Below are 24218 nucleotides of genomic sequence, written 5' to 3' on the forward strand. Positions count from 1 at the left end.
CATCTCTAACAGTGACGGATCAACCTGACCTGGTTCGTATTTTACAGGGCAAAACATACTAGACAAACCTATTTTGTTACCCCTAGGGTTGTTATAGGTTTTTTGTGATTTTAAAACAATTTTGTTTTATATTATTTATTGATAAATCATTTAGCTTAAAAGCATTAGCTATCAATAAATTTAAAATAAAACATTGCATTTTTTTTTCAAGCATTATTACAATCACAACATTCACAATAAATAGTCATATTAAAATGGATAAATAAATAGTCCTTTCAATTATATTTCTTTTGTAGTATAATAAACAAAAAGTTAAATTATGTCCTTGGTCATCATTTTCGTAACAAAATATTGATTTGGTCACTCTATTTTTATTTATCTCAATTTGGTCTTTGTTTTGAGAAATTTGATGCAATCAAGTCATTTCCGTTAGTGGTGTAGTAACAGCTTTAAAGGAGGTCACGTGTTAGTTCCTGAATTTTTTTATTTTTATTTTTTTAAATTTAATTATTTTTTAACTAAAAAAAATAAAAATTTGTCAATGTCACGCCAAGTGTCATTTTCTCATTCTTAATTTGGTTCGTATATTTTTATTTTGTCTCAATTTAGTCTTACTTTTTGTAAAATTGTACAACTTCGTCCCTTTCCAAATTGAAACAAATTATTTTTTATATAAATGTTATAAAAAAAAATTATTAAATTTGATGTTTTTATTCAAATTGATATTTTTATTATATATTTTTAACAAAACTAAGTTTATTTAAATTTGTGTTTTACATTCAACTTTATTTAAAATTGTTTTCAAATTTTAAATTTTTTTGTTTTCAATTGATATATAAACTGGTTAATTTTTTTTCAAAATTTATATAGTTGTTATTTTTATACCGACTCAAACATTTGTATAGAAATTATTAAACTTTACACATTTTAAAAATATTCAATTATTTGAAATATAAATTCAAATAAAAAAATAATATTCAAGTATGATGTAATAAAATATCAATAAAATTTATTAAATTTTTTTCTATTAGCATTATTTTCTATTAACAACTTTAAAATAATTTTAAATAAAGTTCAATGAATTTAAATAAACTTAATCTTGTTAAAAATATTTACTAGAAATATCAGTTTTGATAGAAATATTTATGTACAATTTATATAAAAATTGGATTTGGTTTCAATTTGTAGAAGAACAAAATTATCTCATTTTTACAAAAATTGTAACTAAATTGAGACAAAAATAAAAATACAATAACCAAATTGAGAACGAGAAAATGACATCTAGCATAATAGTGACATGTGACACTGTCAATACCACATTACATTATCACTGCCACGTGGCATGATATCAACTTGACACGTGACAATTTTTTAAATTAAAAAAAAAATCCAGAAACTGACATGTGACACTTCTTTAACGTTGTTATTGCACCACTAACAAAAAGGACTTGATTGCATCAAATTTTACAAAATAGGAACGAAAATGAGATAAATTAAATTAGAGGGATCAATATTTTACTATGAAAATGGTAATCAAAGACATAATTTAACCTAAAAAAAATATGGTCTTAATATAAAAAAATTAATTTCATTATTTCTATTTAAACTATTAATATTAATGGTTAAAGTAATTAAACACTTGGTCATTAATTATTATTATTATTATTATTAGGTGTTTTTAATAAAGAAAGAACTAATATTAAAAAATTTAAATTTACAAAGTAAAATATAAATAATAAAGACTTATTTCACTGCTATTGCATATATTATCTTTCCCTCTCTAATAAACATGACAATTACCACAAACCATATTGAATTATCTCGATCATCAATAAAGCTCAAATAAAATTAAAAAAATTAAAATTTGTATGCTATGTTATACTAAAAATGAAATATATTGGATTAAGCATACTAATTATCCTATAAAAATATTTAACTAACTTTGCTATACATTAATTAAAAGGTATAAAAAGTGTTAAAGCCAACTTTAACACCTTAACAGTATGTTTCCAACAGATTGAGAATATATATATATATATATATATATATATATATATATATATATATATATATATATATATATATATATATATATATATATATATATATATATATATATATATACCGTAAATAACTCTGTACAGAAACTATCATGAAGCTAGAAGGGCTTATTGGCATCACCCGTGAATGATATAGAATAAGCATCACCCAATAAATATATATTAATACTTTTATGTTTTTTAACTAACAACGTTCTCCATCATAATGCTAAGGAATAACGTTCTACTTAAATTTCCATAACCAGAAGACACACATTTGCATAGTGTGTCTTTCTTGTGTCTTGTATACCTATTTCTAGCAAGGAATTTGACTACAAATTCTATGCAGAAGGTGTTCTGTCTTATTCCCTGAAGCAGAACAAAGCACGCAAAGACAAACATTATTAAATTAAGGTACATAGTTTCAGTCTGGTAGCTACATAAATACATGGAACTACAAAGGCATCAACACTTAAAGGTTGTTCTGCATTCTAAAATGTCCAAACACGAGTTTAAGCTCTTTCGTTTGAAAGAAAGTAGTGAAGCCACTAAAACCAAACACATAGTTCATTGATGAAATTTTGAAGCTTCAGGGGCATTTGGGTCCTCCTCTTTTGGTCTTCCAGTTGTTGTAGCAAGGGCAAACCTGCTTGTTGCCATAAGTTCCAGGAGGCACACACAAGCACTTCGCACAACACTTCTGGCAGAAAAACAGACACGGTTTCTTGTATTGCGTATTTGAACATCTACCTCTGCAACGTGGACCACATTCTGCAGTTTTATGCATTTAAGAAACATCATCACATTCCAAAACAAATGCAGAAGAAAAAATGGAAAGAAAGAAAATGAAGAAGAAACAAGTGCTGAAACAAGTGATGAATGGCACTAGTGAATTAACTTGCAGAACCTGCTGTATAGCTTCACTAATCATTTCTCTTTTTTTGAACTAGTAGTTGAGAATTTGTGATGGAAGCAATTTTAACAAGATAATTGTTGTCCTCTGTTATCAGTATTTTAGTATTACCTTGTGGTTTAAGACTGCCTTCAGTGATGCCACGCTGCAACTCATAAACAGTAAGTTAACATAAAAGGGGATTCAGAAACTTGTTGGAATAAAGATCAACATGTGGGTCACTCATGCAATCACTAAAATGTGTAGTTAACTGTTTTAGAAATGAAGATTTAAAGTTGAAGGGTATAACTCCATAAGATATAAGAGCAATGTGATTAATCATTTCATCAAACAAAAACAGAAATTCTCACATTATAGCAAAAAGAGAAGAACTCACATTGGGAAAGTGTGTGGTGTTTTTGTTAGGCTGAGGAGGTGGAGCAAAGTGGGTGGTGTTTTTGTGAGGTTGTGGAGCTGGAGCTTCAACCGTGGACACAACAATCTCAGCCTGAAATTATCAGAGTGTGTCACATAAAGTATAATTAACGTTGTCTATAATGTCAGAAACACCAGTTACACCAGCAGCAAAAGAAAAAGCTGTTTATACACATTTATGCTTCCAAGCCAAACGTTATAGAAAAGCATGCTGGAGAAATCTAATGATAGAAGAGCAAATCAATGAACAAAGGAGTTAAAGAAGCAACATTGTACTGTTTATTTCGAATTTGTATTTATAGTTATAGCTACTGCACTTGTACATTTAATTTCATTCCTTAAACTCGATCATTTTCTACTTTGTTGTCATTTCTGGTTAGAATAAACAAGATTAACAAACAAAATCAAGAATGGCATGACCCTAAGCTATCTTCATCTTGTAAAAAAGGAAGTGTACTGTTGTGAGCAAAAACTGAAAGTGGGAGTAACAATGCAGAGCTTAAAAGTGACAGAGTAAGACTAATAAAGCTGAGGTTGGAGAACTAGAGGATTTGCTTTGGCTTACATGGTTTTCTACAACAAGAAGCAGCATTTGAACAAAGAAGATCACAACGATGCTTAGCTTTCTTCCCATTGCTCAAAATGAACCTCACAAAAGGAAACTGAGAGAAGAAGAAATAGTGAGAAGTTGTCTCAAGTGAGGTATTCAGAGTCTATTTTATAGATGAAATGAGGCACTACATGTAATAAAATTATCTTTTTGTTTTAGATGGAAAAAGCAACACTCCAACCTTTATTTTCCGAATAAGACATTTACATACTCTTCTTAGTCAAACACAATTACAAGCTCATCCTTCCCTACCCTTTCCACACCATCCATTTTTCTAGTTGAATCATTTATGAGTAGACACATATACGTATGAGTTATGTATGATTTCCCTTCTTTTCAAGGTTGTGCATATCAGAAAATGTGAAAGATCACATTAAAAAAATCATGATAGTCTTGAAGTTACTCTCTGACATTAAAATTGTACTAGAAAAATGAATTATCAGCATGGTACTGAACAACTTTAGACATTCTGACACAATTCTTTAAACCAAAAGCACAAAACATGTTCAGTGTGGTTTTAATTGTCACCTTGAATCCGAACACAATAGTAGTTTAGCAAATCCTGTAATTTCTTAAATGATTGCACAAATAGGTTAGAAAAATCTTAGTAAATTAAGTGCATGTTTATTTTGGTGAAAGAGCTACTTTATTTAGCAGCATTCTGAAAGAAAAATACTTTCTGTAAGCAACCCTTTTGCCTAAACATGAATTTTCAGTCATTCCTTCTGAAGTATAATAATTGCTATAAAATGAATGTGGGTGAACTCCTGACAAATGAAGAAAAGGGGTGAAAGATTAGAAAAGACCCTTTTAGTGAGTTGAACCACAAAGAGGAGGCAAAACCTATAAACAAGGGAGTTAAACGAAAATCAAAAGAAACAAAGAAAGCATAGTGAATAATTGCTGAATCTTACTACAAGTTAAAACTAGGGGTTGATGCAGTTCTTTCATGTGAATGGTTAGTGTGAAAATGACATGTTGGCACCTCACATGTGCATCCCCATGTGATTTTCCAATGCAGTCTCAGAGTAACTAACTCAGAGTGTGACACAAGAACTAGGAAACACCGTACACTAACCTCTCACTGTTTCTCTGCCTTGTCCTTTATATAGACCTGCCACTATGAGAATCCTTTTTGTGTAACAATAGAATTCCCGTGAACTGGTTTATGCATTTGCTGTATTTTCTTTTTCACCCTTTGATCTTCAAGTTGTAGCAGTTGTTTTTGCTGGTTTTTTGAGAAGTGTCCTTCACATTTTGCAGCAATCCCTTTCAGCCCTTGAATCACATCACATATCAAACAAATCTTGTGAAAATGTTCGTATGTCATTGGTGATACCATGCGGTCGCTTTCTATCACCGCTAGTAAAAAACATTGTTTTGATTATGTTAGGATTAACTTTGTGGATACTTTTGCTTTAGAAGCTAGATTTTGGTTTACAAATAAACAACCTTGTTAATATATGAATCAAAATTACAATGAAGACTAAATTTCATGATTTGGTTTATGGTTTCAGTTTTTGTTTATCCTTTTGAGAACGGGGTACCATTTTTTATGCATAAAAAAGCGTGAAAAAAAGTTAACCGTCCATATGAACCAGTGAGAAAGAATGAGGGTTAGGTATTCAGTTTGTTCTGTTGGATTGAGCTCGTGAAGGAACATGTCTGTATTCAGCACACTTAAAGAGGTTTCTGTTTTTACTCAAACCCATAATTTGTGTCTATAATTATCATAACAATAGCAATCGGAAAACACATAAAAATGTTTCACGCTTCTCAACCACTGATCTCCATAAGATATGAGGATATGCTAAGTGTCATAATTCTTAGGAAAACCCAAAAATAAGTGATAAAGAATTTATTAATATTATATTATAAATAATTTAGTTGGATAAATTTTAATTTTATATGAGGTTTAATTAGTATTTTGTTTAAATATTTGAGGATTTGATTCAATGTGATATTTTAATTTATTCTTTATTTAATCTTTATTTAATTTAAAAGCATTCAACTGTGGAGAGTTTGACAATATTTTTTTGTCATATTGGATTCAACAATGAAACATCACCCTTCTTTTTCTTGGATGGACTCGGAAAATTTTTTTTTCTCTTGAGCAAAATCCTCAACTTTTGAACGAAGTTGCACAAAAAAAATAATTAGATACGAAAAAATGATTATATAAAAAGTATTGAACACTAAGAATTAGTATCACTAGGAAATCAAGCTACAAGGTCTCTAATGTCTATGACATCCCTACCAATAAGGACACTATCACTACTAGAAGAATTGGGAAACAAAGAGTTAAGGGAAAAAAGGTGTACCTAAATTCAACTAAGTGGGGTTGGTGATAGGAGAATGCAAACAAAGAAAGTGAAGCAGAAGACTTAAATAGCATACACTAAGTAACTCCTGCATTCCAACTATATCTCACAAAAGAATTCACAAGCTAAAAAAGAGAAGGAGATCTATTCCTGCACCCCCTATGTTTTCTTCCAAAACCCCATAACTTTCAAATATCAATTATACCCTTATAAGTAATTTAAGTTTCGGATTTACCGTATGTATATCTACTGGATTATACAATCCAAAACAAAAAAATTATATTTTTATATTTCTTATTATACGATGTAAAATATAAAATTTACATCTCAAATTATAAAATCCAAAATATTTTCATTTTCAAGTAAAATTAGAAAAAGGATTTCAAAAATATTAATAAATAATTTTGTAGAGCTTGTTGGGCTCGTGGATAATCTAGAGATTGATTAATCAAAAGGTTGTAATTCCTATCCGTATATTCTCCTCGGGATTTTGATCATGTTCTTGCTTGATTCAATGATCTACAAACATAATCCTCCATGTTGCCGAATTGTACAAATTTGCTTTGTTCCTTTGTGGTGTTGGTGAAGTTCTTCTCACTGGGTTGGTATTTGAAAGAACGGTGACATTCTGGGTAGGAGCAGGGTAAAATATTTTCTACCGAAACCTTTGGCATCCTTATAAGAATCGGATGGTGGAACTCCAAACAAATGAAACTGAATTTGGTCATGAGAATGACAACAAACAGGGTCCATTAAATTAAATAGAAATGTCACAACAAGGGAAAGTGGAAGGAAAAAAGGTGAATCAATGATAAAAAAATATAAAATCTTATTTCGGATTCCACACTTTATAATATATTTAAAAATAACGCATCTCAGATTATTTAATTCAGAATGTATTTTCAGATTCATAATTATATTCTAAATTATACAGTTGGATTATAAATTTATATTTTAAATTATATAATTCGAATTTAGAAAACAATTCAAAATATAAATTATATTTTATATTATACAACTCGTAATACAGATTTATATTATGAATTGTATAATCGGTAAAGGTAATTTTGAAAAATAATTCAAAATGTAAACTGCATTTTAGAAATCTAAATTTAACTTTACATTACAGATTATAAGGAGTTCGATGAGGCTTCTCACAGAGCCAATGGAGAGAAACCTGAGATTGAAAATTTATAAATACTTTTCTAATAAAGAATAATTAAGTTATTTCACTGTGACTATGGATGCAAGAAGAAATCTCAAAAAGAAAATTTTACTGTTTCTAAATCGCGCTAATAACAAAGCTTCCCGTCCCCTTAAGAACACCCTCCTTGATTTTAACCACGAGATCAGTACTTAAATACTACTACTAAGCCTTACATTCATTGAAAATACTAAACGAAAATTAAAGTACGTCATAATGAAATTATTATGGTTGTTCTGTTCACATGAATGATATAGACACATTGTGCTTAGGAAACAGTGACTGTTTCGTTGGGTCATATTCTTGTATGACGAAGATAGTGGCTGCACCTCTTTGCTGTGAGATAAAAAGACAGACCATTGTTGGACATGGGTGAAGAAATAATAAACTAGCAGTCACCAATGATGAATTTATTGAAAAGAAAGTCTCAGTGACATGCTCTGTTGCATTCTATGGATACCCTAAATTTACGCATGACCATAATTACTTTGTATATACTTGGAGACGCTTTTAGTAAAAATGTGAAATTGTAGAGAGAATATGTATTTAATTATATAACTATCCTTTAAATTATTTTAATTAAATATAATATGAACTTCTTAATTATACTCTTATAACAAAAGGGTTAATGTGATCACCATGCTTTTTTAGCATAATTTTAAGTCCTCTTATTGTGAGTTCGTTAAACAAGAATTCAGTTACTCCTTGAATAATTCTAAACGGGTTATTCTCCTTTCTTATTTTTTATTTGTTCTTAGTCCATTTTTTTTAACTTAATGATTCCAATTATCTCTCCTTATCACTTAATAACCTTTTTATAATTACACATGACAAACTCTACAAAAATTAATGTGACATGTATATAATCTTGTAACCTAGGACCTAGCCAGAATCAAATGGGAGACAAAATATTAATTACATTTATGAATATGTTCTCGTGCGAGAATAACATTTCATAAAAAGACGTGTACTTATATACACCAAAATATTAATTACATTAATATATTAAAACACCATCAAAAATAAATGAAACTTAAATACTGTATCAACAAGAGAAAGTATAATTATCTGTAAATTAAAGACTAAAAATGAAAACAAAATATTTTTGCAAAACGAGAAAAGAAAATATTTTATTTAAAAATAAAAAGGTTAACAACACTTAGATATTATCACCTATAAAATTAGGCAATAGTAAATAAAAAATATTAATATTAAATATTATCAACATTAAATAAATTAATTGAAAAAAAAAAAAAAAACTAGGGTGGCCAAGGCCCCCTCGAGCTGTAAATGAGTACCCAGCAGTTATAACCCATGTTTTAAAAAGTATACCATACACTGAAATAAAATTGATTGATAAAACATCAATTCATCTTTAAGTTATATAGCCATAGCATTGAATTCTCAAACTCAGAAGAATTAACAATATTCAATATTAATAGAAGTTATAAAGTTAAGCTAACTCTTGAAATAAGTAAGCTCCTTCCTTTTGTATTCAATTACTAAAATAAAATGGGCGCCCCTTGGATGCTGAATCCATCTCTGGTTCAGAGTAGAGTAGCTGTAATGACACTGAAATCTTCAATTTTCACCATACAATTAAGAGAGAACAAAGTATAGGCGCCCAAGCATAAGAGAAGAACCAATAGTATTTACATAGTTAGTAAACTAAAAGTATGTTGCTCTTCTAGAGTACACATCACTCTAAGCAAGGGAAAAACAGAAAAAGGATACCGACTGTACCATACTCAAGAGAATACTGAACTATGGACGAACCGAAGAAACAAGAAGCATTCTCGATAGTTAACCCATTAAAAACCGAAAAAAAATGACATGAGTAGAGCAAGTTGGATGAAAACTGTATGATTGAATCCCCGAGCTAATAACGAGAAAAATAAAACCTGAGCCAAAGCCATTATCATCTGAAGCATGCAATAAGTGAATCATGACAAAGGTGCCAATACTCTTTGTAGGGCATGGACGTCCATGGAATTAGTGAAGGTAGAAGGGTGCCCCGCATAGATGGCATTCTGATCGTTGCGGGAGGAAAAAGAAAAAACACATAAAAGAAATGAAAAAAAAAAAAGGTATTATTAAATAAAACCTAAACAAAAAAATCAGAGAAACGGGATCATGAAATTAATAAAACCATAAGAGAACTTGGCACTAGGGTATCACACCTTTGCCCAATAAGGATTCCATAAGCCACTGTGGAGATGGATGACCCAGAAACTCCCAAAAATACAGTTTTGTAGTGAGGCAAGATAACTTTCCCTGAAATTTAATCAATTGAAGTAAGTACATAATGTTTGTCCATGCAAAAGTATAATCGCATATAATGCAAATTGTCGCCACTCCCAGGTCACAACTATCAAAATCACGAAGAAGAAAAGTCTGATGTCACAGGTGAAATATCAATCAAGTCTCTAAATATATTCCTTAAAATTGTTTAATAATGTCAGGATCTATGATGCGTTGTTTTAATCTTGATATGCAACCAGGCAGAAGGGAAATTACGATAACAAAACAGAAGACGTTGATGCCAGATTTACTACAATATACATCACAGATAATTCACAATATATATCTAAATTCTTCAAGTAACAGCCCCAGAAAATAATAGAGAAACAACGCTACAGTACACGTTGACCACATGATATCACATATTCAATTTCCCTATTGATCAACAAAGATACATATCTTGACAACCGAATAGAAGCATCAGTCCAAACCCACAAGTAATAACTTCAGGCCTCACCTATGCTCAAGTAGTTGCTGTGGAGAACTGAAACTAGAATACTAGATTTTTCTCTATTGAAATCCTTTAGATGCAATGACTCCTTGGGTAAGGTCATTTCATCGGTAAAATCAATACTTGGTGCAGGAACGGTACTGTTACTCTGACAACCAATAATTTCAAACCATATTCCAGAAGGGAACCTTCCTCGCCTCACCAACCAAAGAAATATCTTGGTATAAGGGGTAGTATGAATAATCGAAATAGTTACTTCAATGAGTAGACAGATAAGGTTAATGGCTGTGTCCACGATACTAAAGAATATATAGAAAACGGAAGTAGTTGGTAAAAGAAGTAAAAGTGGCGTAAATAATAGAGATCCAACAATATGTTGCTTCACTGTATAATCAAAGCTATCCAACCTCCGCCTCAGAGGATTCCATTTTCGACCCCTGCCAAAGTAGCAAGCAACTTCATGAAAATATGAAAGGAAGAGGAAGTATGTATGCAAAAGAATTGTGTATCTATAACAATTATTCTTCAAATAGGATAATGAATCACAAAGAGTTATAGGGATGTGGAGCAAATATCATGGCTTAGTAAATACTGGGAACTCTTATGATCTCGACTTTTGTTATATCCCAAGTCATCTATAAATTTACCAAAGCTTCATTTGCCCATGCTTTCAGAGATACACGTAATAGCAAACATACGAAGGATTGTCTACGTATAAAAGTAAAATTCTCCACAAGAAAAAGGAAACATTTACTAATAATATCACCTCACTAGTCTCTATTTGTTGAGTATATGCCTCCTGAAATTGTTTCAAAATATTATCAATTGCAAACAAAGACCCCTTGTGCGAATATCTTAAGGAATTGTTAAAACTAACCAAGTTAAATTTATAAACCAAATAGCAAATTACGATATTCAATACTCATTAAAATCACTTCCTTACTCATGGCAATAATAAAAAACATATACCAGAAATTGTTACCTGAAAAGCCGCCACAAGGCTGCCAATGCCTGTATCTGTGATGAATATATAAGTGAAATGAACCAATGTAGAGTTGAAACATGAAGAGTTGCAAGAGCAATCATGTCTATGATCAAAGCAGCAGGTACAGTAAATCCACAAAGGATTCCTAAAACAGAAAGCCCTTGAATAATATGATTGAAGACGAAACCCACAAAGATCCAGAGTGTTGACCATATCTGGACTGCATTCAAAGAAACCATGCCAAGTACTCCAGCCAGCTCAGCATTCAATTTGAATCCTGCAGGGTTTCCCATTAACCACACACACCCAGAGCGCAAAAACGTTGAAAATTCATGCATGAAATTCAAAACTGAAAGGCAAATTGGTTCTCTGTGATATAAAAATGTCCAGCCAACCAAGTTTCCAAGGAGAATATCAACAACCAAAGTTGACCACATAGAATGCCTATGCATTGCAGCTTTCTCTACATATTCAACACATGACTCTGACCTTGAACACAAAAGAACCGTATTAAACATGGAGAAAACATAAAATCAAGAACAAAAGTCATATAAGTTTAAGAATAGCAAATAATTGCCTTAAAAATATAAACATATAATTTATTAGACAAATTAACTTATATTTATCAGCCCCGTGAAATGGAGCAAGATGAGCTATGAAAAAATAGTTAAGAGGTACACAAAATTTTGCCGTGTAAGGTTTTCAATTTCAACCAATAAAATTTGTTTCAGACTAAACCATATCGTTTTAGGTAAGAGTACACCAGGTTTTTACTAGTAAGGTTCAGTTTAGTACATCTTATTAAGCTTTAACACTTAAGTACAAACTAAACCATATTTATAATTCATGAAATTCAAAAATGGGACCAAACAATGAGTTTCTAAAGAAAAACACAAATCAATACCTAATTGTTTTCAAATAAATAAATTAATATATAAATAAAAATAGTTTTTTAATAATTTTAATATATTTAATAGGGTTAAATATGTCTTCAATTCCTAAACATGGACGTGAAATTATAATTTGTCCATGTCTCAAACTTTGATACATTTTTGTCTCTAAACTTTTTTAATCCAATGACATTAAATTTATTTAATGTGTTAAACGATATTTGGTTTAACGGAGTTAGTAAAAGGTAATAATAACTAATTACCCTTCACATATATTTGGTTTTCTAATTTATATTTTTAGAATTATATAATTTTCTTTTTGGTGGTTAATTTATTTAGCTTTATCTTACTTTGTTATACTCCCCTTTGGGAAATCATAGATCAAAATTGGGACAACCAATTGCCTTTGCCACCGCATGCTACATGCGATTACTTAATCTCGTGTTGCACTATTATGAAATGGCAAGTGAGTCTTAATCCCATGTCATTTGCCATTGCATGCTACAAGCTATTACCTTATGAGGTGAAACATGAAATGTATGATTGTTTGGATAGGTTGCACTATTATGAAATGGCAAGTGAGTCTTAATCCCATGTCATTTGCCATTGCATGCTACAAGCTATTACCTTATGAGGTGAAACATGAAATGTATGATTGTTTGGATAGGTTGGTGGAAGACATTAATGAGATTACTAAGATTGATGCTCAAATTGAGAATTTCAAGAGCAAATTTGGACTTTCTGGTTGTTCGATAACTCAACATTCACTAAAAACCAAAACTCCATCACAATGGTAGGAATCATATGGTGATGAACATTTACAAAGATATGCAATTAGAGTATTGAGTTTGACTTGCAGCTCATTCGGTTGTGAGTATAATTGGAGTGTTTTTGAAAGGGTAAGAATTTAAATTTATGAAATTGATTTCATAATTATTTTTTAAAGACCAGTATGATGTGTTAATTTCATTGCACACCAAGAAAAGAAGTCGTTTATAACAAAAGACCATGAATGATGTGGTGTTTGAGATGACTAATTCAGGATTGAAGAAAAAGAAGAAGAATGTTAGAAAAACAAAAGACTTACATTGATGATCTTGCTTCTGATGATGAATGCATTATGGAGAAAAATGAAGCAAATTCAAGTTTGGATGCTTCAGATGAAGACATCTTAGTTGAAGTCAGAGAAGATGAAGATGCTAGTAAAGGTGGTGTTGTTGCACCTATGTATGACTTGGAGGTTCCTCCAATTGTTGATAATGATGAAGGTCATGGAGAAGAGGACATCAACGAAAATGAAGATCATGTGGAGGAGGAGGATGATTATCCTGCATTTAATGAAGGATTTCCTTGGATAGTTTGTTTATATTAAAAATTTATGAATTTATTAGTTGTTTTCTGCATGACCATTTTATGAATTATGAATCTATTTGTTGTTGTGTGGTGTATTGAATCTTACTACTTAAGTTATCATGTATGAGTTATTTTTATCATATATATATATATATATATATATATATATATATATATATATATATATATATTAATTATTTTTAATGATGCACCTATTTAGGAATAAACTTTTCCATATACTCGTAACACATACTTATTTTTAATGATGCACCTATTTATGAATAAAAAATTTCATATACGCGTAACTCTTACAACTCGAGTTATGATTCTCCCTCAGGCTAGAGGGTATGAGAAGCTTGTTACAAATGCCATCAAGACCCCTTGAGAGACTTAGAAAACATGTCAGGCAATTGCTTGCCAAAGTTGGCAAAGTAAATAATGCCAAAGCTAGTAGATATTTTTTGGACATGTCTCTCTCTGTCAAAGCAACAATTAATTTTCAATATGGTTCATCCTTTCAAATCATATCTTTAACACTCTATCAAGCTGAAACTTATGTGCATATAAAAGTCAAGCTTGTTAAAAACGATTAAAGGACATGAGGATTGTCGAAGAGAAAAATTGGATAGTTGACACAAGGTCGCCAGAAAGAAAATATTGCTCAATAAAGCAACGGCTGCTGCAATGCATAAATGATCAGAGACACAGCATTTCCCAAAAAGCAAATATGATCAGAGGACACGACAGTTGCCGAAAGGAAAAATCTGTTCATAGAACACAGTTAGTCAGAAAGCAAAACTGCTCAGAGAACAAGGCACTTGTTGGAAAGTAAAAACTGCTAAGAGGGCATAGTGACTTTCGGAGGGGAAAACATAGTCATCCACAGCAAGGCAATGCCAGTGGTGACGATTCTGGGCCAGGAGAAGCTCTCAGAAAAAAGAAAAGCAAAATTCACCCAAAAAGTTGGTGCCAAACAGTAATGTTGGTTGGAAAAAGCAGGATGGAAAAAGAAACTTGCCAGAATAATGTTGAGTGTAAATGGTATTTGCCAGAAAAATGTTGGTGGAAAACAGTACCATTGACCAAAAAAGACTCACCAGAAAGTCGCAAGTGATAAACTGTGACAACAGCATACAGTGTGTTTGATGTGAACGGTGACAGTATGCAAAAAAGTGTAAACTAGAAAACATACATGATTTCTAAAATATTTACTCATGTGTAGCGAGCCGATATGGAAAGCAAGGATTTGCGTTTCCTTCTCGTTAGCCTCAGAATACCACGCTGAAAGAATTAGTGACAAAACAGGTCATAAGAAATGATACTGCTCTGGTAACATGTTAAGAAAAGAGAAACTGAAAAGGAATACAATGAATTTTATGTGTTGGGTACACACGAGTATATTTATTTATAATGAGTAAGAGATACAATAATAAGAAACAAAATAAAAGGTAATAACGGAAACTATTTGGTAAGATATTTTCATAGGAAATCATATCATGTATCCCTAATTAACGTAACCAGATCATATATCTATCAACTTTTTTATAACAATCAACTTATATCTCTAGAAAGTTATAAACACGTCATGAACCAAATATCCCAAAAGCTAGAGCTTGTAGGTGAAGACACATGAATTGTTTTACATTATATTTCAAACTAACTCCCTCATACAAGAGCCCTTTGGGTTTAAAGCATGGTCACAAACAAACTCCACATAAACTCTAGATTAGTTAATCACAGAAGCTTGATATCGTATCATTGACGGATAGGTACTCCAAAAAGCTAGCTCAAGAGAGGAAGATTGGTCAAGGCTTATAAGGAATATTCTGGCCATATTCCCAATCAATGTAAGACATCTTACCAAAAGATAAATACAATATCCAAAGCAAAACAAGCTACAAGCTGCAAAAACTCCTATATTATATATGCAATTGTAGCATAAATAAAATCCTGCACGTGAATGTATTGATTTTGAAATATTAAGGGAGAGGAAGGGGAAACCAAGTAGAACAGGGGAAGGAATTGACTGGAGGGAGGAAATAGAATAGCTAAGCTCGATTCAATCTCAAATTCAAGTCAATAAATCGCGAAATATATAGCAATTTCTGAAGTACGGAAATGCAAGTTAACAGACAATTAACCATGTAACAAAAATTACAAAAAAAAAACCCAAATAAACCCAAGTTTATTAAAAAAACAAACCTGAAATTCAAAATATTCTAAATATATAATTCTAGAGTTTATACCATTGTTACCAGTATCATACAATTCGCTATACAATTAAACTTGATACCAGCAGCTGATGATGTGACTTGTTTGGCTTGCTGAATCGAACCATGAATAGAGCTGAATTGTTTGGTGGAAACAAATTGTGCAATTGGAGCAGAGACAGATTACATGCCAGACTGGGTCAGATCATGCACAAACCAGTTCTAAAAAAAACCTAAAAGTTTGTTTTTTCCCAAAAATTAGTGAAAAAGAGAGGGAATACGCTGAATATTTCCCTCCCATCAAACCCACCGTCTCTTTCAGGTTTTCCTCTCGTTCTTGTCTTCTTTCTACTCTTCTTTGAACCTTCCAAAAAGGGTGAAAATTCTCTTGCCTCCTCTTCTCATCACTCACATAGTCTTCTTTGTAATGTTTCTTTTGGTGCAGTACCAACTTCAACACCTTTCCAACCAACGAGTGGCACTGGAACTGTGCATTTCATACGTTTAACTTTTTAATATGAATGAGATTAATATACAAGACACAATTACAACTTATCTTTTTAGGTAAAAATTATTTAATTTTTCCATCGTAAGTCTAAACACTTTCAAAATAATTTGACATTTATGTCCATCAAATGTTGCCATAATTTCATCCTCTTTTCACCATAGTAGTAAGTATAGTACGATTCACGATATGATACACACGAAACAATGCGATTCTCACCGCAACAATAAGAATCACATGAAGAATCACTTGTGCTCCAGTATCGTCTTCGAATCGCACGATTTATTCTTCGAATCGCATGAATCACGTTTTGGATCGAGAATCGTGGGTGAACCACAACCTCCATGGATTTGGGTTTCCAGGTCGGGTCGCCCAATTTGGTTTGTAAAAAACCCTAATTTGGTTTACACACAGACCTCCATTGGTTTGTAAAAACCCTAATTTCTTTTTGGTTTCTCGACTCTCATCTCTCGTTTCTCGTTCGTTGGAGCCAATGAACAAGGAGAAAGTGTCACCATCATCATTTTGAGGAAGAGAAGAGTTCCACATAAGTGAGTTGAGCTGGTCGAGTTTTGGATCACTTTTTGCCCGGGTTTGCTTCCCCTTGAATTGTCTTCACAAGAGGGGAGTGCATGGCGAGCAAGGCAGCTAGAGCAACAGTGATGGAGGGAGGAGGAGGAAGAGGAGTCGGTGGAGGAGGCTCTCACGGGAGTTCTCTTGATGGTGGATTTGAATGCCACGGTGGCCATCAGAGAAAGGGGAAATTGAAATGCAGAATTCTAGGTTTGTAAAAATTCAAATTTCATTCATTGAGGCATTGTTGGTATTCGCACAATACCATATTATATAATAATAAGACAAATTTATATTTAACATAAAAAAATATATAATAAATTAATTTAATAAATGCATTTTGCATATTTATATATCTTATATATTTAAGTATATGTTACATGCTTTAATGTTTATGAATCTTACGATTCACAATAAGAAACAATTCACAATCCAAAACAATTCACAATCCAAAATTTAAGCTCTCTAATACGCGATATGATTCGCGATTCAACTACCATGCTTTTCACTGCTGTGGATATGGGCCACTATTGGCACACCAATAACACATTTTATTAAAATGTATATTTTGTATAATGTTTCTGTTCTGTAAGTTAAATATGTTTTTGAATGCTTTTAGGCTTATGTTTCTTAGTTATTTATTTATCATGAATGTGCGCTGTCAAGTGCCTTGTTAATTGAATATGATATGTTTAACTACTAATCATAGATCTCATGATTCATGAATAGGAAAAAAGCCCACCCCCTCCATCTACAATTTGAACCTTGATTCAGCTACCATTGTCAAGACACCTAAAAGTACTAATATCAATATTATATGTTCTGTTATTCCAATCCCATACCCCATCAGATTGTATACACAATAGATTGAGTTCACATGGTTTCATCTAAACTACAAAATTGTGTGAACTGAACAATAAGGAAACAAAAAGTGAGCCTTGGATAACGATAAGATTTCCACATTATTGCCAGGAGAGTATGAGTTAAAATCCTTGAAACAGCCTGCTGACTTAATGGGTTAAGACTACACACCTCTATCCTCCCCAAACCCCACTTGGTGGAGCCTTGTGCCCCTTTTGTACAGTAAAGAAACTGAACTGAAACATGATAAAATTGTACCAGTTTAGATGGGTTTGGTTCCATTAACACCCCCCACTAAAACTTGTCTTCTACGGAAACTAATTTACATTGACTTTGTCAAATATCACAGCCAGAAATATCCAAAATTTGAAACCCACCATCAATCACACAAAGTAATAGAGTTTACCTAAAATTTAATATTACCTGAGGTCATTCTTCTGAAGAGCGAATGGCCAATATAATATCTGACAGCGGATTTGCATATTTATCCAAGCAGTTTTCTTGAATACATTTGCTGATGTCACATACATCCATGGTTCGGATTCATAATTAAAATGTGTTTGGAAAAACTGAAGAATAATATAAAGCATGGTGGAGAACGAAGCCAAGAACTTGGAAAACAGATGCCCTATGACAACAACCCTGAAAAGTCACAGAATAAATCATTAGATCTTGAAGAAAAAAGTGAGCCAAAGATGATGCATCAGTAGTTAAGTGTGTACACGGGAAATATGGAGAACCGGCTTGAGGATCTTGGGACCAAGTGTGTCTCAAAAGTTCTTTTAGCAGCAGCTGTGCAATTAATTGCCAGAACAACTGTATCCTGGGGTGAATTTTCAAAAAGGCAGGTTAGCAAGAAGAAAAAAACCTGCATTCCAAATATGAATAAGGTAAACTCATTACCAAATCAATGAATTGCTGCTTATTATGAAGCTTCTCGACCCACGTAGGATTTTTAATAGAAACTTTAGCTTGCTCATTCGACGAACTCAAATGACATAATGAGAAATGATGAGCACCATAAGCAGGTGTTTCATAAATTATGACCTACAAGTGGTTGAATATCATATATATTTATTTGAGATTGGGGAAAAGCCTTCAGAAAGCACAAGTACTTGCAGAAAGGCAAGTAGAAGAAATAATGACTTACATACGTGAACATCATATTGTGACAGAATTTGTCCATTCCAATGAATGTGATGCAGATTTGGAAGCCTGTGCAGTCCTAGATCATTATGCTCAGGAGAATCAAATGTGAGCAGGACCCAGTTACTTTTTCCAAGAACATATTGTCTACTTTTCCTCAATGAACAATCTAACTGGAAGCAACAGCAACTCCTACAGTTATTCTTTGTATCTGTACTTCCCTCTTCCGATGCATTGCCATACTCAGATAACTTCTTTTTGTCATACGCCATCTCATTCATCAAACTATTACTAGCAGTAGGGTCAGGGATTGACAGACCGAGTACAGAGAACTTGGACTTATCCTCAAGAAATGAAGGCATCCTCCCACATGCGTCATGAATGATCCCCTAGAGAGAATAGAAGTTCTTTATGTTAGTCATCCTTGTTACACTAGACCATTCCAGAAACCATCAAAGACAACATGGGAGAGCATCATTAAAAGGACTTAACAGTGGGATTTCTCCCACCACATCCATATTGTCATAGAATGAATATTTTAATAACTAACACAAACAAAGTACTTATGCACCATTTCAAGTATGAATTAATGCCTGTCCAAATCATTTTTTTTATCATTAAACTTTTTCATGGCTTTTCCACAAACTTGTGAACATATTCCAATAAATTTTACACACATGAACCTAATATTTGGGTAAAAATTAACCATAAAACTGATACCTAACTGAATATTCTAAGAGTAAAAATATTCATGTCCATTTAAACTTGAAACTCTTGTTGTTACTTAACTACTACAACCAGAAATTATTAAATAACAAACGGAAACCCAAAATTTCCTCTGCAATTAATAGTTGTGACAGCATACAACCAATATATTCATTGCTAGTATTGTTATTCCATTTGTTGGCTCAGATTCCAAAACGGACATGAACGTGGGACAATGCTAGTGTCAACAAATTAGGACACGGCAACATCGATGACGTCATATACACGCGCACACACACACAAAGACAAACCAAATTGAATATTCTAAGAGGAGAAATGTTCATGCCCAAATAAACTTTAAACTCTTGCAGAAACTAGACTGCTATAACAAAAAAGGGAAACCCAAAATTTCCTCTGCAATTAATAGTTCTAAAAAGCATACAACCAATAAATTTATTGCTTCTATTGCTATTCAATTTGATTTACCAAAGAAATATGGAGTCGAATACAGACACGACACTTACACGGACACAGCTCATGTCCAAAATATTGGACGTGGTGAAAGCTGATGTCATATATATGTGTATCCATGCATATATCTACGCACATGTATGCATGCATGCATATATATAATCCTGATAAAAATCTCAATTGAAATTTAACATTAATATACTTCACACTTTCCTTATAAACATATTTGCTACACTTTCCATATAATAACAGCCCTCACAATAGAATTCTAATTAAGAAACACGTGTCTTAGTAGCTAAAATAACTAGTCAAGTTGAATAGAAACAAACCTCAGAAAATGTTATTAGTATTGCATTATTGAAGTAAAATTTGTTTTCTTTAATTTCTTTTTTACTTTTTTACAATAATAGCATCTATGAAGTGTTTAACAAATAATAGATGTCGGTTTACTGTTTGTATTCCTACTCAAGCCATTTTTAAGAGGTGTCCAAGATGTATCGAGAAGGTGTCTAATCTGAAAAAGTACTGTTCACTTCTGACACAGTTGAGTAGTGTTGGACACATGTTGAAACATGTGTTGAAGGAGTGTTCGACAATTGTCGGGTCCAAAAAGTGCGGGACACGGCAAAACGCAATTTATAGAAGTGTTAGTGCTTCCTAGTGCCTTACTCTAAACTGTATGCAAGGAAAAGGAATTGTGAACTCAAATTCAGTTTTGTACCTCAATGCCAGTACTAGAACTAGAAAGCAAGACTTCACTGTAAGTAAACGCTACAATCACGTCAAAGGATGATGGTGAACAGGTGACAAACCACCCGAACAAAATACTAGGGGATGATTCTTGATTCGATAGAAGTTGCTTTGGCCACCAAAGCCTACAATGTCTTTTCATCTTCCTCTTATGATCTTCACATAAAATGAGTTACTATTCATGAAGTTCCTGCAATAGACAGAGACAAGCATGTGCTTACTTCAATAAAAATTCTCAGATTAAAAAAGATGCAAATTTAAAATTCAATTTATGCAACAAATTAATAAAAACTATAAAATTTAGATGGAAGCATAGGTCATATTACATGCTATGCTTACCCTTTTGCACATTACAGAGGAACACCTGAAATCACACCCTACGATATCAACAAGCAACCACCCAATGATTACAACTGAGGGAAATGAATCAATCCAACTCTGTAATCTTCAAGAAAATAAAACACAACTACGCCAATACAAATCCGAATAAAAGCCACTTCAAAAAGAAATGTACTGAACCTACACTAGAAACAATCCAAAAGCTATCCCACATTTAAAAGAAAAAGAAAATGGCCAACTAAACCCTACTTCCCAATCAAGAATTTAATTTAAACCCAACCAAAACAGAAGAATTACAATTAAAAACGGTAGATTATGGGCAGTTAAGGAATGAAAAATTGATAAATTGGAAAAGCAAAAGATAAAGGAAAGGAATGAATTCTCACCGTGGTCGTCCCACTGACTTGCAATTTCGGTAGAGGGAAAATGGATTTCGCGGGCACGACTTGGAGCTCCTTGACTCGACTGAAGCTAGATTGAAGCTGAATTGAAAGTACAGTGAAGCTACAGTGAAGGTAGAGTGAAACTAGGGTACTAAGCAAATGTTGGGGACGAAAGCCAAGGTAGATTGTAATACACTGAAACAAGGTAACGGAAGTGAGGGTACAGTGAAGTTAGGGTAGAAAATGGAACAAATGAAAGGCATTGAGATATATGTCTTCAAATTCTTTTTTTTTCTCTAGTTAAGGGTAAATTTAAAACATTTTCTTATTATTATACTTATATGTAATTCATTTTTATTGAACATTTTTTTTCTAATCTTACTCACTAAGTAACTATTATTTTAAATTAATTGATTATATTTTATTTTTGTTTTTAAAATGAATGTTATCTAAATTTAATTATTTTATAAATAAAATTTATTATTATTTTTTTAATAATTATTTTTAAAATTCAAATAATTATTTATCAAAAAAAAACTAACTAATAATAAAAACATATACCAATTATTTATTTGTATACTTTTTTTTAATAAAAAAATATTTTATTGTTTAATAAATTTTTGCTAGAATAAAAAGAAAAGGTGGATAAATGTGTTCCACTAATATTTTTTTATGTACACAATTATTTTTCTACTTTTATTTTTGACGGGTATTTTTTATTTTTATATTTAAAAATAAAAAAATAAGTGTTTTTTTTCTGAAAATATTATTAATTATTAAAAAATAAAAGTACATTCTCAATTAAAAAAATAATTCGCATATAATTCTTCCAAATTCTCTGTAATTTTGCTTATTATTTATTTATTTATTTCATTTGATTTTTCAAATTAAAAAAAAAATCAAGAAAAGCTGCAAATCTTTTAAAGTTTTTCATGCATATTTTCTTGAAAAAATAAATTGGCAAATTATTAATGTTAAAATATTTTAAAATTGGCATGAAATCTATTGTATATATTTTATGCAGTTTTGTTATGAATATTTTTCCACAGAAAAAAAAATACACTACTAGAAATTGTTAACATGAAATCCATTTAGTTTTTAATATAAAATAGTATTTATATGTATGAAAGTGGTAAGCAAGAAGTTACTTGCTGCTCTTTCTCCAAATGGTTTCTGATTGTCCTATTTTCAAGCAATGACATAAATAAACACCATTTTCATTGTTGTTTACTGGTTTAGATTGATACATTCTAAAGGTTTGTTACTCCTATTTGCATTTTCTTACCTAAATATCCATTTTTGTCTGTTTCAGTTGTGTTGGTAAAGGATTTTAACTAGTTCAATTCCAATCCTTTAAATGCTGTGAACTTTATTGTGTCGTTTAATTTACTAAATGCAATTATAGTCTTAATTCCAACCTCTAAACTAATGTTGATCGTCTGTGTTCCTCCCTCATCGATCCATATTCTTGGTTCTTGCTGTAGAGATATTGTAAAAAATTGTTAAGCTACAAACTAACCCTTGTTTTTGTGATTTTTGGGCTTGCGTTTTTGTTTTGGAATTAAATTCATCAATGTTTTATGTAAACAAAATTGAGTTTATGCATCGATTTATGTAAGCAAAGGAAATTGAACGAAACATACATAAGATTATACATCTCTTAAGTTAATAATGTCAATGTGCAAGTGAAAGTGAAAGTACACAAAAATTACCATCAATCAAAAGTAAAGAAACACCGGGGAGAAAAAAACGAAGATGATGATGTTTATTTTTGTTTTAATCATGTGTCTTGAAATTTGTAATGATAAAAGTTTACTTATTATATTATGACTTTGATTATTTTGAATATAGTAAAATTTTCACATACTACTTCCAAATGTCTAGCAAACATATATTATATTTTTTATATTTTTTCTAAATGTCTAACCAGCTATATTATATTTTCTTTATATTTATCATTACATTCTTTAAATACATTTTATAAAGTATAAATAAGAATATGGAATAATATGTTACTATTAATTAGGGATAAAATTTGTTATAGATGAGTTAGGGATAAAATTTATTAGGAATCAATTAAGGATTATCTAGGGATAAAATTTCTTATGGATCAATTAGGAATAAAATTTGTTATGAATCAATGAGAGATTAGCTAGGGATAAAATTTAATTTGTTAGTAAGGTTTTAGAGAGGGATTTGTTACGAAAATTGTGACTAATTGTGACGTAAAATAATTTATGTTTTTAGATGAGAGTATAGTATTAGAAGGAGGATTCTTCATAATAATTACAATAAATATCTTGAAGTTATGCTTATGCGATGTATCTTATTGATTTTTCAATCAGAGAATATATTATTTTAATAATTAGAAGCAACTCCCGATAATATTACTTTTTAGAGAATGGTACGATTTTAATAATTAGAATAAGGTTAAATTACACTTTGGTCTCCATTTTCGTAGCAAAATTTGAATTTAGTCCCTCAATTATTTTTTGTCTCAATTTGGTCCTTATTTTGAGAAATTTGATGCAAAAGTTATTTTCGTTAGTGGTGTAGTAACGGTATAAAATGGGGTGCCACGTGTCAGCTACTGGATTTTTTGAATTTTTTATTTTTATTTTTTGAAGTTTTATTTATTTTTTATTTATTTTTTAAAAATTTTAAAAAAATTGTCATGTGTTAAGCTGACATTGTGCCACGTGGCAGTGACAGTGCCACGTGTCACTACTATGGCAGGTGTCATTTTCTCATTTTCAAATTGGTCCCTGTATTTTAACTTTTGTCTCACAAAAAT

The 24218-nt window shown here is 31.3% G+C and overlaps 2 protein-coding genes across 5 annotated transcripts; both read right to left on the reverse strand.

Moving 5' to 3' along the window:
• Positions 1 to 2188: 2188 nt before the first annotated feature.
• Positions 2189 to 4148, reverse strand: LOC114178624 (gibberellin-regulated protein 13-like). 2 transcript variants are annotated; one of them, XM_028064635.1, is made up of 4 exons: positions 3932 to 4148; positions 3329 to 3439; positions 3064 to 3097; positions 2189 to 2810 (listed from the first exon to the last, which is right to left on the reverse strand). In XM_028064635.1, exons 1-4 carry the CDS (start codon positions 3998 to 4000, stop codon positions 2629 to 2631), a joined length of 396 nt encoding a protein of 131 aa, XP_027920436.1. In that variant the 5' UTR covers positions 4001 to 4148; the 3' UTR covers positions 2189 to 2628. The 2 variants fall into 2 exon arrangements, with proteins under 2 accessions (XP_027920436.1, XP_027920442.1); XM_028064641.1 differs by lacking the exon at positions 3064 to 3097.
• Positions 4149 to 8951: 4803 nt separating this feature from the next.
• Positions 8952 to 21667, reverse strand: LOC114186525 (N-acetylglucosaminyl-phosphatidylinositol biosynthetic protein gpi1). Of its 3 annotated transcripts, XM_028074462.1 has the most exons (11): positions 21428 to 21667; positions 21042 to 21079; positions 20674 to 20892; positions 18785 to 19165; positions 18534 to 18677; positions 18353 to 18453; positions 18054 to 18272; positions 11236 to 11727; positions 10260 to 10690; positions 9682 to 9775; positions 8952 to 9531 (listed from the first exon to the last, which is right to left on the reverse strand). In XM_028074462.1, the coding sequence occupies exons 3-11, from the start codon at positions 20842 to 20844 to the stop codon at positions 9420 to 9422; spliced, it is 2145 nt and encodes a 714-aa protein (XP_027930263.1). In that variant the 5' UTR covers positions 20845 to 20892; positions 21042 to 21079; positions 21428 to 21667; the 3' UTR covers positions 8952 to 9419. The 3 variants fall into 3 exon arrangements, with proteins under 3 accessions (XP_027930263.1, XP_027930255.1, XP_027930270.1); XM_028074454.1 differs by lacking the exon at positions 21042 to 21079; XM_028074469.1 differs by lacking the exons at positions 20674 to 20892; positions 21042 to 21079; positions 21428 to 21667 and having other exon boundaries at positions 18781 to 19093.
• Between the last annotated feature and the right edge of the window lie 2551 nt (positions 21668 to 24218).

Source organism: Vigna unguiculata, chromosome 1, assembly GCF_004118075.2.
Source record: "Vigna unguiculata cultivar IT97K-499-35 chromosome 1, ASM411807v1, whole genome shotgun sequence".
Lineage (NCBI taxonomy): Eukaryota > Viridiplantae > Streptophyta > Magnoliopsida > Fabales > Fabaceae > Vigna > Vigna unguiculata.